Below are 17,376 nucleotides of genomic sequence, written 5' to 3'. Positions count from 1 at the left end.
AATCTAAAATGCTTTGAAACATGGAAAAAAATAAAAAATAGGAAATAAATAATACTCAAGTATAGAGATCATCAGGAGCAAACTTTAATCATAAGATAAATGTTATATACCATAATTAATAAATTTGCTTTTTGCAGCACATCTTGCCTTGATACTTACTTCTCTTCTGGAAAAATTAACAGAATTGTTGTCCATTTGAGCTATTGATAATTTACTAATGAAAATTAAATGAAGTAATAGCAGCCATAAAGGATGTTTGCACTGAAGCACAGCAGAATTCATTACAATCTCTGCACATTGAGTTTTGCTTTATTCTCCCAAATCCAGCCATTTTTTAAATAATCTAGTTTCCACTGTTTATTAATTTTCACTTTTAGTGACAAAAGATCTTTTCTTTCAAGCAATTCCATAGTCAAGATGCCACTAAAAATATTAACAAATTTCCCTTATATGAAGATTTTATGGACTTGCATGGAGATTGCAGCAATTTCTTGTTTAACACTTAATTGAGAAATACAGACTACACTGACAGGAGAATTTATAGCCCTTTCACCGGGAGCATGCCAGAGACCTCCCTGTGTTATGGGTGCAGAAAGCAAAGGCATCTTCCTAAATTTAAGAAGTGATCAAGGACCCCCATGTTCCCCTCCACTTCTGCAGGTACCTGATGACAACAACTTTTCAAAGTCCACAGATCAAGGCACAGACAATGCCTTTTCTCTAAATTGTTTCATGAAACCTTCAGTGACTAATCAAGTTTGGAGTTGCTGTGGTTAAGTTGATAATATCACACAGTACATTTCTGTTTCCAAATTGAGCGCTCTTAATTTTTAGAATCAACTTTAGAACCAAGTCTTTTCCCGTTAATGTAGCAGCTGCTTTCCAGAAACAATTTACATTATGCATTTTAGAATTCAGTTTTCTCAAATAGTCCTTAGTAAATGCACTTACCAAGAGAAGAAATAGATGGGCCTTGAACACACTAAATTCCAGTTTGTGTACTGAAGAGCAACACTCAAGAAGATAAAGAGCTAACCTAGTTCATTCTCTTTTCTCTAGCAGTGACCAGTAGATATCACTGGAAAGAGCATTGGGCATCTATCTGTGAGGTAGTTCTTCCATTAGCACAACTTTCAACCTTCCAGCAATCAGTAGCTGAGGGACCTGTCCTCCTGAAACAGTTTATCCTCCTGGATCAAAAACTATCCCTTTGCTCAAGACAGAACACCCTCTTTTTCTGATCTTCTGCTAATAGAGTGACCAGCACAGATCCTTTGGTAACACACCCCTCCAACTATTTTGAAAACAATGAATTTGTTCTTACCTCCTTTTCTCATCAATTTTCTCATCTCTGATTAGTCTTTGAATACTGAATGGACATTCTTTCCTGTCTCATGATAAATTCCAATTAATAGTATTGGGAAAAAACTTAATGAAAAGTGTTCCGTGGAAATGAACATAATATATCAAGTTCATTTACATGCTGAATTCGAAAAAAAAAACTCTAATAGACTAGGGAAGCATGACTTTTTTTTTTTTTCTTCCCCAAAAAAGAAAGAAAACAAGTCACTTTGACTCTTCCCCATTACTTCATACATTTACTCATTCTTACTTGTTATGATCAGTTTCCTTCACATAGGTGCTAGAATACTGCATATAATTATATCCCTCTGGATGATCTTTGAGAAAATAGGACTTGACATTTGCCACACGCATTCTTCCCGTGCCATGGCTGGTGTAAGTGACAACATACCAAGGCTGGTTCTTTGGCAATTTCTAAGTTCCTCTGGAATACCTGAGTGAATATCATCTGGTGCTTATATTTGTCCCAGTATACTTTATGAATTTCTTCTAAAGCATCTTCTATTAACACTATAGTTAAGACACTTCTTGGGAATTAATTTCCATAAGAAAAAGCTTGAGGATAAGAACCTCCCAAACTCTTCCAACACAAAGAATTGTATTATTTTTACATGTTAAGGAATGTCTTTTGTCAATGTATTTGAAAAAAAAAAAAAAAAAGTTTTATTATAATTTCTTATATTCTTAGAAAATTGTTCCTCCAATCTTTGTGGGCTTCTTATATCACAACTTTAATTTGCAAAAGCTCATACTCATTTTTATTCTCAAATTACATTGTTATTTGTAGAACTTTGACATTCTGTTTTATAGATTTTTTTTTCTGTCGTTTAACCACACCTTTAAAAAGGACACAGGTTTTGTAGCATATCCCCAGCCCCTGCAGAACTTGCTGTGATTACAACTGAAAACATAGCTATACAGCAGTAAGGCAATAATTCCTGTGTGTGAGATTTGCCCAGAAATATAGCCCACAGCAGGAATATGCTTGGGATTGCAAAATTTGGTCTAACGCGGTACAGTTCTTTCCCAGCATCATTACTGGGAACTCAGTAGCAATGTGAAAAATATTTATCAGCAGCTTCAGACCTGAGCACGTTCCCTGCACATCTCACAGAGGCCACATTCCCTGCAAAGCACATTGATGGAAGTCAGCAGTGGAAGATCATTTTGTACTGTGCCTTTCTTCAAGCCTCTCCTCATTTTGCACATCATTTTGAGGGCAAAGTTACATTTGTAACTCTCTCCCTCTCAGGTAGAACAGAGTTTTTTTTCAGAAAGAACCACCTAAACCCTTTTATAGGAACAGCCTTAATAGGAAAGCAAGCAGCACTATCCAAATTTCGAGGTCAAATGCCAGCAATACAAGACGGTCAGCAGTTGTGATACAAAACACAATCACCCCTACACCCATGACGGATAGGTTACATTTGACAGCCCTCTGCTTCGTGACACTTAGACACAGTGAGTGCACAATTCAGCTGCCGTAGCTCCAGCCTCTTCATTGAAGATTTCTCTAATGTGCCCTGGCAGAGAGGCTAGGAGAGCTGAATGCTGCTGAAACTTGAAAAGACCCAATATTAAAGAAGATGTAACAGCAACAGCTCTCATTTTGCACTGACTGAACTTCCTCTCTGTCCACACAATACATCTGAAAGAGCAGTGGAGGCATGTGCTCAGTTTAGTGGGAAAACCAGATGTCCTTTTTCAGATGTACTTTAGAGCTCTGATCAACTTGATGAAACCTGCCTCAAGCATACACTCCAATGATCAACAAAAATGCGGCTGCTTAATGATGGCAGACTTCTAATTAAAGTGGAGCAGTCTAGGTCTAGAACTAATTTTAATCAAAAGACCAGCCTAATTATCATACTTGCTTTACAAATGAGCTCACTTAGATCCAAAAGAATTTAAATTTGGAGGCTAGAAATTATTTACAGAAATAGGCAAGGGCAGATACCAGTAGACCCGGATCGCCTGTCCTCTGCGGTACCCTCTTCAGTAAGAAACATTAATTCATGGCCTTTCAAAAATTGTTTTTCTATTTGATCAAGAGGGATTTAGGAGAAAGCAGGGGAGTCACTCAGTGATTTTTGACAAGCCTGTCCCTGAGGACCCAGATCACAGAGGTTACAGCACTCAGCCTTCCAGACCCTGGCGGCGTAAGACTGGAATGGCTGATTTAACTTGCAAAGCTAATAGCAATAAAGAGAAGTGTCAGGGCAAAGATAACACTATTATCCACAGAAATACTAGTATAGACTTTTAAAACCAGTTAGAAATTTTGCATGCAAATTCCTATTAAAGCAATTGGAGCAAACATCCAAACCCATACACATCTTTGGAAAATCTCAACAATTTTACCAACCCAGGATTTATACTCACTAGAAACAACAAGGAACTAAAATTAGTGCAAGACAGGTGGCACTGAACATACAAGAAAATTTCATCATACTATACAGGCAAGAATTTTAAGTTACCTACAAATACCGCTTCTTGTCCTTGTAAGGTATTGAACAAATCTGCTGGGCACCACTTTTTTTTTTTTTTTTTTTTTTTTTTTTTGTCACAATCTTCTATAACCATGTTTTTTGCTACATATCTAGTAATACTAGCAAACTGAATTGCTGTCACTTAAAGTGTTCCTGCATATTTGCATATTTATGGAGGTATATGTGCACATGTTTTTGCTACAGCAAACAGAAAATAGAAACAGTAGTATAAACTTTAATAAAAGTGATTTAAGCTAACATTTTTGTTCATATTTGCAATGAACAGACTACACACACAAGCAGTTACCGCAACTCAGTTTACTCAGGGTAATTCACTAAGCAACAGCAATTCAGATTTGTTGGAGCCCTTGCTTTCCCAGAACTATCCTCTAACCCTCTAAATAAAGATGCCTCACAGATAAATTATGATTGCAGTTCTGATTTTCATCCCCCTGATACACAGTCACACACACGCAAAGTGTACATATATTTTCTGAAGATAATGTAACATTTGCCAAAAAGACATTTTAAAAACAGTCTCAGAAGTCAGTTACTCACTGATCTGATTGGTAGAGGCACTATAAAAAGCATTGACAGTAGTTGGGCTGGTAAACCACCTGTAGTAAGAGCAAAAGAAATCTGTCAGTACACTTAAAAAACTTTATGAATAGAATAAGCAGAGATAAAAAGTTTACTCAGTGGAAAGAGAAAATGTAAAAGATTGAGGATACATTAAAGTTAAATTATTTCTCCAGTTCAGCTCACAGTTTCTGGAACATTGAAATCTATTGTTTAATGGCTTTACTTTAAGTGCACTTACTTGATGAATGTTCAACAAGACTGATTGTTAAGCTTCCTATTACCTAATCCACTGTATTTCTAAGTGATGTTTGTACTTGTGAGGTCTTCCATGACGACAAACTGAAGTCCTGACTTCACCCAACAGAGGTGCAACATTGATAGCAGCTGTGAAAACTCTCTAAGTTTTATTATACCTGTCTTTCAACCATGTGCAGAGAAACTCCCTCTTGAAACTAGAGAGCATTTTGAAATGACTGAATTGGCTTCAGGCTCTTTGCTGAATAGGCACTTGTATGATTAGGATGATGTTAGCAACATGGGTAGGTCCTTTCTGGAAGCCTAAATTTGAAATAAAAAGCTTCACGCTCTGTACCCTACCCAGTGAGCATCAGTGTGCCCATAAACAAATGGACATGCTCAAAGCAAAACTAATTTTACATGAAATGTTACCATTTCTTCTCATGTTTAGATTTCTCATACTTACTGGAAGGAAACCTAGATTTGAAATGTAAATAGGATTTATGAATCTCCTTAGCCTAAGCTCATCTATATTGGCAGTGGTTTCACCCATATGAGTGGAAAAATCTCAATAGGTTTCAGCAAGATCCAAATCCCCCCTGAGGAAATTCTGACTTGACTGAGTCCAAGATTTCACCTTATGCTTTTATAATGAAGAACTGAGAAAAAAATTAAAGTAATAAAGATGATGAGAATTTGTAGTTAATTCATAATAAATTAGAAACAACTGTAATAAGCATCCAAAAAAAAGGAAAATCACGATTTCTTTAGCAACATATTACTCAGAAGTTTTGTAAAGCCTGAAAGCAATGAAAATAATGCAATTGCTTTGGAAAATTCCTTTCAGAACAAAAAGATGGCAGCTGCAAAACAAGGAGTAAGACAAAGGAAGATCTATCAAAACATGGAAAATGTGTGATGCCAGTGAAATTCAAGTGCATGATTTATGCTTTAAAATAGCACCATCAAATGAAGGAGCTATCTGCAGGGCCTGACTGTTGTTCTGGCAGTTGATGTCCTCACATAGACCATGTAACAAAGGGGAGAGTTTTAGGATGGCAGCAGCCTGTCTTTTATCAATAAGTTTATCTGCTTCTCTCATGTTCAAAGCTGAGCAGCTTATTTTATAATGCAGTAACTTGAAAAAGTAACCAAGGAAAGCCAAGGGTGATGTCTTGTAAATGTCTAAAACATCCATCACACTATACTCTCTAATTGCCACAGATAATTCTCCCACTTTTTTTTTATTAGGAGATGCTGAAGGGGAGGAGTAGGGGGAGGTTGTTTATTTTGGTGTGTTTTCTGTTTCCTCTATAATAAGGGAATGAAATGTGAGAGGTAATGTAGTGAGATTATGGAAAACTGAAGAAAGAATGCTTATGGTGAGGGGATAAAGAAAAAAAATAGGGGCTCTAATTGACCACATTTTAGTTTCACATTTGTTGACATCAGTGATGAGCTGAAATGTTTTGAAGGATTCGAGCCAAGCACTTGTGCAGTGGTACTGCTCTCTCAGCTTAGCAGTAGCTCTGACGGACTCTATCTCTCTTTGACAAGGAGACAACCCTGGAGGGACCCACCTGAAATGCTCAACACTATAATTTGGATTTTACTGGAAGTTTGAACAGACACAGCATTGCAACTTCTACCTCACCCTGTGGGTTTGCTCCACTTAAAACATCCTTTCTATTCTCTTGAACAGCAACTTCTAAGCATGAAAAAGGCTTCCAAACAACAAACAACTCCCTTTTTACAAATCCTTCTTACAGTGTGTGTCTTACAGGGCTCCCTCATTTCCAGGCACAGGATCAAGGGCCTGAGGCAGATAACTTACACTTCAAAAGAGACTAATGTGCTTTGCTCTCTTCCCCATCCTCTTTGCTGTTGCACTCCCGGGGCCACACTGAGCTCACTGCAACCAGCTCATGATGGGAAACACCACAAGCAGTGATTAAAGAGTTCTTCAGGTACAAGCAATGTCTCAGCACAAGTTTTCACCTCTTTTTCTGGGTGAGGAGCTAACCATAGCAATGCATGTATTTGTCATAACAGAAACACCTCACTTGGCCTGAGTGCAGCCAACACTGCACCACTGCTGGCCACACTTTCATACCTATAAAGCTACCTCATCACTTGCAGACAAGCTGCTGAGTCTCATCACAATCTCTGTATCCTGTGGCTACTCCTTTCTTCATGATCTACCACCGCAACAGCAGAGCCCATCTTGTCTTCTGAGCTTAGTATAAGCCAGACACCAATAGCAGTTTCAATTTTCTCACTGTAAAACTGAACTATGTTCTTTCTAAGTCACTTTTTCACAACAAGGCCTCAAGGACAACCCAGTATGTAATTCGTTATGCTCTCAAGCAGATAGAAAGAGAAAACTTAGTAGCTGTACCAAGGCACAAAGAGTCACAAAGAGATTTCTGGTGACAAGCAGTGTATACTGCTGAATTTTATATTTGATGTTTAGAGACTCTGGCAAGGAGCATATTTGCAATCCAGCATTTTGTTGTACCTTGCAAGCCGCTCTCAAGAAGATTTAGAAAGCATTTTCCACAAAAGAACAGAAATAAGTGAGACTGCTTCTATTTAGACTAGTTGAACAACTTTACCTCACATTTGTGTGAGGTAAATTTGTGTGACCTCTTTCAGTGAGCACCTTGAAATGACTGAGTCTTCAGTGACAGACCTTAACTAATAATATATCAAATTACTATATGAAGACCTGTAATAAATAACTGTCAATGTTAAATTTTAAGGTGAAGCAAATTTAGAAATAGTTCTCACATTCCTGTTTGAAGTCTGGTTGGTCATTTGCTCTAAATCTGGTTACAATGTCAGTGTATTTGACCCACTACCAGGACAGGAAAAAGAAAAAAAAAGAAAAAAAACGACAAGCATAACAAAATTTAAGCTCCCATTAATTACAGACTAAATAATAAATCTAGAATTGTTTCCTCTGTTTCTATTTCTTATTAGCATGTGAAAGAGGGATAGCTGAGTGTAATGTCCTGTAACATTACCTATCAACTACTGCAGCAGTCAAAACATAAGGCTATGGACTTGATACTTGCAAGTTTGATATCTCTTGCAAAGAAAATCTTGTACTGAGAAGTGAGGCAGATACTCAAATAGGTTTGTGTTACAGCTATCTCCACCATATATTACTTCCTGAGTTAAGAGCATAGTGTGCTGCAATGGCAGTCATGAAAAGCATTGACTGGGAATGATTACAATACAGGGAAAAGCTTATTTCTTTAATTCTCCACAAAGCATGAACTGAAGTTGCAATTTGTTCTCTCAACTTTTTGAGTTATGGGAAACACTCCAATTGAGCAGAATTTGGTATGCAGTGTCCGATTTTTTTTTTTTTTTGTTATTGTTGTCTTTTAAAGACATATACAAAGATGAACTTGTGAATATATAATGCATGTAAGCTGGTCAGAAGCAAAAGACAGTACAAAGTTACTAATGAAGCTGGAATCCAGAAAATTTCTTCCCAAAATAACAACTATAAAGAAAAACTTCTTCAAGGTGACTTCAAAGGATGTGTTTCCTCTTCTCACTGTTAGCCTGCTTTATACATTTTCCTGCATAGAAATAAAAGATTAGCCTCCCAGCTCAGTCTGCCATCTGTCCCCCTTGGGGCTGGGCTAGAAACAGGGATGGTGAGGCTGGGCTCATCCTCCAGTGCCACATCACTGATTAAAATGAAGTTCAAAGGCCAGGAAAAGGCTTCAGGAGGGTCCTTTCCAGTCTCTCCTTTCCAGAGCAAGCCCACCCACAGGATTTCTGAGCTCAGAGCCCTGAGTTTCTACAGAAGTCAACAGCCTTCCTGGAGTCTTTTGTGGCTTCTTTTCCTTTTTTGCAGCAGGATCTTTTGTGGTGTCCTTGACCACATCCAGCCCAGCACCTCCCCTGCAGTGAGCCAAGGGCCACGGCTGACAAACAACAGTGTGTGGTCAAGAAATTCAAATAGATCCTGGAAGAAACACAGGAACACTTCTGGCATGTCCTGCTATAGGGCTGGCTACCAGATGCCTACATCTCCAGCATGTAAGGCTGAGTGAAATAATCTTAGAGGTCATTTCCCAACTTCAAAGGAAAACGACAATAATAAGGAGTTGTGATGCCCAGAAAAGTTCTCTGACTCCCTGTTACATGCAACTGTGCTATAGGTGTTAAGAAGCATAGATTCAATGACTGTTAAAAAGGTGTGTATATACATATGCATATTTACACATATGAACATATATGGCTCCATGGATGGATAAACAAATACCACTGAAACACTAATTCTTCTCTATCTTTCCCATCCATGCTGTCATCACCTCCCCATACACTGGTTATTCACCTCCCTCTGTTCTAACTGTGTCTCATCTGAATTAACGTAGTTACATTCACACTTGTTCTCCTCCCTCCCACAGTCCACCTTTCCAGCCTCGCCACCTCTGGTCTGCCCTCTCCATCCAACCCGCCCCTCTTCATTCATCGTATTCCTTGGGAGTTGCCACAAATCCCTCTTGTATATACTCTCCTGATACCAGCAATTTTTCACCAGTTTGACAGAACCATCTGCTGGGATACAGACAGGTACTGAAGGCTGCAAGGTGCATCTCCTGTGGCTGTGGAGCATCATGTCACAGCTCCTCAACACCAGCTGGGTGTGATAGATTTCCAGGTGCATTCCTCCCATCCACAGCCTGATCAGCATTGCACATGATGCCCTCCCTACTCCTTTTCACAGAATCATAGAATCATACAATCACTAAAGAATTTAGGGTCCTTAAAGATCACAGTTCCAATACCCTGGCAGGGTCACCTCCCACTGGACCAGGTTGCCCAAAGCCCCAGCCGACCTGGCCTTGAACACCTTCAGGAATGGGGCATCCACAGCTTCTCTGGGTAACCTGTTCCAGTGCTTCACCACCCTTACCATGAAGAATTTCATCCCAATATCCAATCTAAATCTACTCTCTTTTAGTTTAAAGCCATTACCCCTTTTCATATCACAACGCTTCCTTTTTGCTGTAGACCCAACAATGGGTAGGTCAGGAAGGAGAAAAACACAGGACAATGAATTTTGATAAATACTCCTGGTTTGGAGGACTTTTTCTGTTTCTTAGATTACAAAACTGTTGAATTCCCAGAATAACTATTTCCACTTTCTTATCCACATTCCTCTTGCTTTATCAAACTCCTTTGTCTTGTACCTCTTGGCTCCTCTGTCCCCTGATAGTGTTTCCCTAGTGTTTCAAGTGAACTAGCACTTTGTTTTTCCATATAGTTGACTATGCTGATGAACCTGAGTCCAGACTGAAATAATATTGCTGAGAAATCTGCGCTGTCTGCTAAATGAATATAGTGTTTCACATTTGGGAGTAATATTACAGTACTATGTGATAACTTATTTCCTTATATACTTTTTTTCTTATTTATCTTTATCAGTCCAGAGTGCGGACCATCTTTTAATATATATCTCTAAATATATAAATATTTTGCTAAAACCTACTGAACTAAGGCAAAGGAGATACAAAGAAAATGGAAACAAACCCCCAAGGGTAATTCTCTATTAACACAGTGCCAGGCTTCAGTATAGGCCAATGATCTGTGGAGTTCAATGAGAGATAAAAGTTTAAAAAATGAAGACAGAGAAAGAGAAGAAAGAGAAGAAAGAGAAGGAAGGAAGGAAGGAAGGAAGGAAGGAAGGAAGGAAGGAAGGAAGGAAGGAAGGAAGGAAGGAAGGAAGAGAAAGAAAGAAAGAAAGAAAGAAAGAAAGAAAGAAAGAAAGAAAGAAAGAAAGAAAGAAAGAAAGAAAGAAAGAAAGAGAAAGAAAGAAAGAAAGAAAGAAAGAAAGAAAGAAAGAAAGAAAGAAAGAAAGAAAGAAAGAAAGAAAGAAAGAAAGAAAGAAAGAAAGAAAGAAAGAAAGAAAGAAAGAAAGGAAGGAAGGAAGGAAGGAAGGAAGGAAGGAAGGAAGGAAGGAAGGAAGGAAGGAAGGAAGGAAGGAAGGAAGGAAGGAAGAGAAAGAAAGAAAGAAAGAAAGAAAGAAAGAAAGAAAGAAAGAAAGAAAGAAAGAAAGAAAGAAAGAAAGAAAGAAAGAAAGAAAAAGAAAGAAAGGAAGGAAGGAAGGAAGGAAGGAAGGAAGGAAGGAAGGAAGGAAGGAAGGAAGGAAGGAAGGAAGGAAGGAAGGAAGAAAAAAAGAAAAAAAAAGAAAAGTAAAAGTAAAAGCCTCAGAATGCAGCGGTCTGATAGCCAAAATGTGGCAAGCACTGATGTGTTTAAGGCCATCCTTGACATGCCTCAAACTAGTGGGAATTATTTGTTTATTATAATAAGTTAAAACACAGGATGACATTTTTACTAGAGGTGGCAATGGCTCTCTGTGCCTTGGTAGTCCTCAGCTGACACAGCAACAGTGGCCAGTGTAAGGGACACCACCTGTAGATCTCTTTTCTATCCCTGAGCAAGTGCAGAGGCAGAATAATCCCCCAAAAGGAAAAACCACGGCTGAGGGCTCAGACAGGCTTACCCCCAGCCCTGCAGGGAACAGAGGTGCTGACAGAGAAAAGGTATCAAAAATCAGGTTGGGATGCCCCAAGCCAGACTGTTCCCCAGTGAGATGCCCAGAATTGAGCTGGAAGGGTCTGTCCCCTGCCCTGTATGTATGCACACGTAGGGACAGCAATACCACCAGAGGTTCCCATCTATCCTCTTATGCAGCAGCCAGTACAGAAGGGGTTATTTTTTCCCTTTTACTCCGCTTCCTGTGGATGAGCTACTTTGTGACCACATATAGACACTAGACCTGTTTATCTTCCTGTCTTGTATTGTTTTTTTAACCAAATTAAAAAAAAAAAAAAAAAAAAAAAAAAAAAGCAGACTGGAATAGATCTACCTAAGGGCAAGACAAAGGTGATGAGGAGACTGCTGTTAAGTAATCCTCAAAATAAAAGAGCAAAGACAGGGAAGAGAAAGTAGTCAATCTTGAAGTGGTTGGTAGGGTAAAACCTTCAACTTTTTGAAGCATAACCACATGACAGTTCTCAGAGGTGACAGCCCTTGAGGTGTACATTCAGGGACTACCTGCCCATTAATTTCCCTACAGGGGGCATTTGCATTCTTGCCTGCAGTCTACTTGGTCTGTGTTAGTGCTGCCTCAACTCTGCTCACAGGATGAGGGCTGATGATTACAATTTCTGTGGAGAGGCAAGCATTATGTTTCACTGGGTTTAACCATTGCAATGTCAGAGAAAGGCATAATGAGCTCACAATAACTCACCATTAAAATCAAGCTATAAAAAAAAAACCCTGAAAATATGCAGCCAAACTATGAAATTCTAACCAAGCACAGGCTGCGTCTGCCCTACTGGCACTCTCTTCATGCCTCATGGACAATGCAGAGATCCTTGAAACAAGGTACAGTTCAGTATGAGAAGGAATTTCTGGAACCATAAGGAAATAGCACCACAGGAGCTAAGCAGCAGCACTGATTTCAAAGGCTCTGTGCAGAAAGAGTTATTTTTAAGTAGTGTGATTAGAGTAATTAAATTCTGTTTATGTTATAATTTGCATTTTAAGGATTTGATTACCCACCAGTAAGAAGAGAGACTGATTCTTTTATGTATTTGCTGACTATATGTGACACAATATGTACTCTCAGGTTTACAAATAAAATATAACATATGTAAATTAAATCATGTCTTAGGCTGTATGACTGCAATCAACAGCAGGTAACTAACAATGCTTATTGCTATCATTAATAATATTATCTCTTGATAATGGCTCCATTCATAGAAAAATTATTTCATAAATCTCTGCTCTATCATTCCAAATTCTAACTGTGACCAAGAGACATAATCCAATTTTAATTGAGATTCAATTAGTTCTTTTTTTTTTTTTTTTCTCATTAAATTAAAAGTTTAAACTGCCAGAATATGTCTATTGTGCATTGGAACAGGGGTACCTAGAACTTAATGAAAAGAGTACGTTTATGATAAAAATATCCCCAGGAGTTTCTGAATAATTGTGGTGGGCTTTTTTGCCCATAGGCTTTTTCATTATAAAATGTTGCTGTGTGTGTAGTTCTATTGCAACATAAATTATATAAATTAAATAATGTAATTTAAAACATTGTTAAAAGATTATGAAAATTTGTCTTTTGTCTACTCACTCTGTTTTTGGAACTTCTTTTCTAAGCCAGTAGAAATCAGACTGGGCTGCATATTTGCGAGTTTGTAATACATTGCCAAAATAGTCACTTTCTGTAAATTTAAGCTGTATGGATAAAGCATAGATATTTTTAGAACATGTCCAAGAAATAAAAATATAAAATAAAATAAAATAAAATAAAATAAAATAAAATAAAATAAAATAAAATAAAATAAAATAAAATAAAATAAAATAAATAATCAGAACTTTTAATTTAAACAAGATAACCACATATTTTTTTAGCCATTATCAAACTAAGTAAAATTTCCACATTTGGTAGGAGGAATAAATATTTTTTAATAAATATTGATGTAAGTTAAGAAATGAAGGGTGAAAGGATCTTTGCAAGGGATTAGTGGAAAGCTCTTGCCTGTGCAGAAAGAAACTAAGGAAATCAAAAGTACCCAAAGATAAATTGTAGACTGCATGTTTCTATGTCTATTGTTAAGGCAGACTCTTTTCCATATGGAAATGGGTCTATCCTTATTTCTAAAAGTCCATTTAAAAGCTGCTTTCAAAACTGTAACAAAGCCCCTTGTTTTTTTTTCAGTTTGTTTTGCATTTAATTACAAATACTTTGTACTATGTGGCCTTGGAGGATTTTGCTGCCATATTTACCATTCCTCACATTAAACACTTACAGACATAGGGCTCCATGGTCCCATAAGCCTCCAGATCTATTAGCAAGCACCCCCACAACAAACCATGAAAGAAAAAGGGATGTTAATGTTTTATAAATCCAGATGATATCCCTGCCAACAGTTTCAAATATTCCCAGGACTTGTGAGTTACATTTCAGATTATGTTTCAGATCATAAAATTATAAAAAGAATGTAAGAAAAGTTACGTTTCAGATTTAACTGGGTTTTGCCACTGTGATTAAGAGGTTTTTGCTAGACATTACCATTACCTGGGCAAGTAACTCCATACTCTGATTGGTAAAGTTGGCCACATCCTCCATCTCATTACACTGGATTCACAGCACTGTCTTGACCCACTTTTCCATGAACAAGGAAGGACTAAGCATGTAGAGCTTCTTCAAAGGTTTCTCAATAAATCATGCCTCCTTTTAGTGTACTTTCCTGTTTTCTGACATAGTAACTCTATCACTACTTGGATTTTAGTGGCTCATGATTGAATTTGTGGTTCTACTTTGCCTGCAACTTGCAGTAATACAATCTTTCACATACACACCACAGTTACCCCTTTGGAAAATGACAAAATATCTTATTCTTTATCATCTTCCTTCCTGCTGTGGTTAGGATACCAAGTCAGAAAGGAATGTTGGATCCTTGTCCAGCATCTGTAACAGCAGGGCTGTAGAGTGGTTAAGACCTCCCAGTATGATGAGAAACAAGTATAAATAAAATTCATAGCCTAGAGAAAGGAGGCAGAGCCTATACAGGCATCATCAATTGTGATAAATCAGAAGAAAAATGCATTAGTTTATTCTGAAGGCCATTACTGTGAGGAAGAATGCTTTTGTATTTGTTTTTGTTTTCTGTTTTTATATGTAAATTAAAAAAAATATATGTTCGAATACTTTAAACCTTAAAAACGTTTAATAGTGGGGAGGTTCTTTGTACCCAGGCACATTTTACTCTCAGCAGGCCTGGAGGCCATCTCAATTAGACATGCCAACATTTACACTTTAGACAATAGAGCTAACATACTCAATTCAACATTTAGAAATAACCAGGCAAGCAGAACTCCAGATGTGGGTAAAACTAAGGAGCTGTGATTTTAGACAAGGGTGAAACAAAGCAAAGAATGGTCACAATATGTAAAAGAAGAAAGCTGCAAGTCTGACACTTACTGTTTTGATGTCTTCATTAATATATGTGTCATTCATTATAAACTGGGGATAACCCACTTTTGCCATAACTGCTTTTGCCTTTGAAAAAGAAAAAAGAAAAAACAAAACAAAAAAAACATTGGCAGACATAACCATTGCTCAGTGTATGACACTTTATTCCCCATTCTTTTCCCATTGCATATTATTATGCCTTCCTGAAGGCATCCTAATTTAACTTCAAACCAACTTGCCTACAAGGTAAATTTGGTGCCACAAACGAGTTTCACACTACAATGTGGAGGGTCTAGATTGTGTTGCCAGATTATCACAGTGGGTCTGTTGATACCTGCAGAGTTTTTGAAGAATTACAGCAATGTGAGCACAAAAATATTTCCCAGCAATTTTTGAGTTAATCAAATGGTCAAATGGTTCTTTCTATAATGAATGGTCAAATGGTTCTTTCTATAGTATTTTCAAAAAGACACCAGGAAACAACCCGTTTTGCTATGGCACAGGCTGGTACACATCCATCTGTTAAAATAGATTTAATTCAGAGATATGGCTGACCCTGGATCCCTGCAAGGGCAAACTGCCACTTACACTTGAGGCCATGTGCACACTTTTCTGAAGGACACCGTACTTTCCTAAAACCCTATATGGCTGACCTTTTTATTGTTCTCCACTTTTATCCCTTTACAGTCTTTCCCCTTTCCCTAACATCAGGAAAGGTGTTAAATAAGACACTTCACTTTCCATTGACTTTGTTTTTTTGCTTTTCACTCATGAACTGGTCCCACTGTTTATGTGAAATCCTTGTAAACATGCTGGTGTGGATTGATATACCTGTAGATGAGTATTGCCACTTCATAAATCATAGTATGAGTATATAAACAACCTTAGCAATGTCCTCACAAAAAACACCAGCAAGCCACCCAGACACCCAGCATCGCTGTGGATACAACATGTTTCAAAAGAAAAGCAAGAAGATACAAAAGGAAAGGATGACATAAAAAGAAGTAAAATATGACAAAGCCTTAGAATAACTTAAAGCCATGATGGACCAGAGTAGCAAAAAGATCTCACTTTGTATGTTTTTGGGAAGCTGAACATAACTTCTCCTTAAGCCTTTGGAATTACCCTCATCCCTCAAAAATAACTCTTCTGGAAATACTGTCCTTCAAACAGAAACGCTTAAATCCAAGTGTATATTGCAAGATATGAAATGCAACAAACTGATTGGCCTTTTAACCAACTACAGCCATACCAGCCCTGCATTCTGTCTGCAAACAGACCCTGGACCTCTCTGGAGGCCCCCTGATTTCTACTTCTCTCTTGCTGCATGGGGGGTTTGTTCAAGGGAGCAAACTATTTTTACTTCTTCCACAGTAAAATCCTTGCTCCCTTCCCCCTCCACAGCATCTCAACCTACAGGGCTTCCTATGAAGATCACAGACAGCAAGAACTGAAATTGTTATTCCACAACTGTAAGAAGGAAGCTGATAGGGAATTGCCTCAGTTTAACCAAAATTATTTTGTCTCCTCTTTTATTTTTCAAGAAGAAAGACCTCTTTGCTTCTTGAAACATCTTCAATTTTTCAATCTCATTTCCAACCCAAAGTCATAATCCTGCATTTGTGACATCACAATTAATTGCAGTTGAGATAATTATGATGTCTCAAATAGAAAATTACAACTTCAGGTGGGAAATCAGCAGCAGGAGCAGATGAACTCTTAAGCAAGAAAGATCCCATTGTCATGCAAATATCCCTAGTGGGGGAAAAAAAAAAATCAAAAAGGAAGACAAATGCTGAAGAGGAAATATGAAGTGAGCCAAATTAACTCTCAACAGAATGTTCTCTCAGTTTTCCAGAAGGTACAGCAGCCTTTCAAGATATCAAGATATTTCAAATGCCTGGGGAGAAAAAAAGGAAAGAGAACGTATCACAGTTCATCTGCAAGTTTGTATATAATCAAGAGCATCTATTTTTTGTTGCCGATGGTGCTGTCAGGTCCAGCTGACTGAACTTTTGCAAGGGATTGGAAAATTTTGTTTTCTATTTCCAGTGCTTCAGTTCTAGTTGTTATACTGCTCTAGATAAAGTGAAGAGTAAAACTCATCAGATTTAGTTTCTATTCAGTCAGCTGCTTAAGCAAGTTCAGTGAATCTCAAATAATCTGCATGTGTTCATTTGAATTGCTTAAAGTAGCCTCTGTGTTGAATTTACTTAATTGAGTCCCTTAACACTTTAGATTTTATATCTATTTAATCAACTTATATGATAGAGTAATTCCTTTAAAAGCAATTTAAACTGCAACTTGCAAAACTCCAACAATGATTTTTAAAGAAAAAGTAGGGATTTACTGTGTTAGTACAATGTCATTTCACTCATGATTTAGCTAGTACAGTGTCAATCAAATACCGTTGATCATATTTTAGCACATAATTATTTTTTTTTTTAAGGTACATTATACCCATTAAAAACATTCATACCTTCTATATTGCCTTCCAAATGAAAGCAAAAAAGATTCACACCTCACTGGCTGTAAGTGCAGAGGACTACAAAGCCAGCCCATGTCTGGAAGTGAGAAGCGCTACTTTACTGAAAGGTGTGGAACATGAGCCCTGTCCTCAGACCCACAGTGTTAGCTATGTGGTCAGGAACACAACATGCCCATCTCCTCTTCACGATATGGACATTT

The 17,376-nt window shown here is 37.7% G+C and overlaps 1 protein-coding gene across 1 annotated transcript in view; it reads right to left on the bottom strand.

The window, feature by feature from the left end:
* PHEX (phosphate regulating endopeptidase X-linked) overlaps positions 1–17,376 on the bottom strand; it is a 102,661-nt gene that overhangs the window by 23,913 nt on the left and 61,372 nt on the right. The window contains exons 13-15 of the mRNA XM_038169196.2: positions 14,698–14,775; positions 12,844–12,947; positions 4,410–4,468 (exon numbers count right to left, since the gene is read on the bottom strand). Coding sequence (XP_038025124.2) covers positions 4,410–4,468; positions 12,844–12,947; positions 14,698–14,775 — 241 coding nt within the window. The remainder of the gene's footprint in view (positions 1–4,409; positions 4,469–12,843; positions 12,948–14,697; positions 14,776–17,376) is intronic.

This window comes from Anas platyrhynchos, chromosome 1, assembly GCF_047663525.1.
Source record: "Anas platyrhynchos isolate ZD024472 breed Pekin duck chromosome 1, IASCAAS_PekinDuck_T2T, whole genome shotgun sequence".
Classification (NCBI taxonomy): Eukaryota; Metazoa; Chordata; class Aves; order Anseriformes; family Anatidae; genus Anas; species Anas platyrhynchos.
Note: the sequence above shows the minus strand (reverse complement) of the source record. Positions and strands in the feature narration are given on the sequence as shown.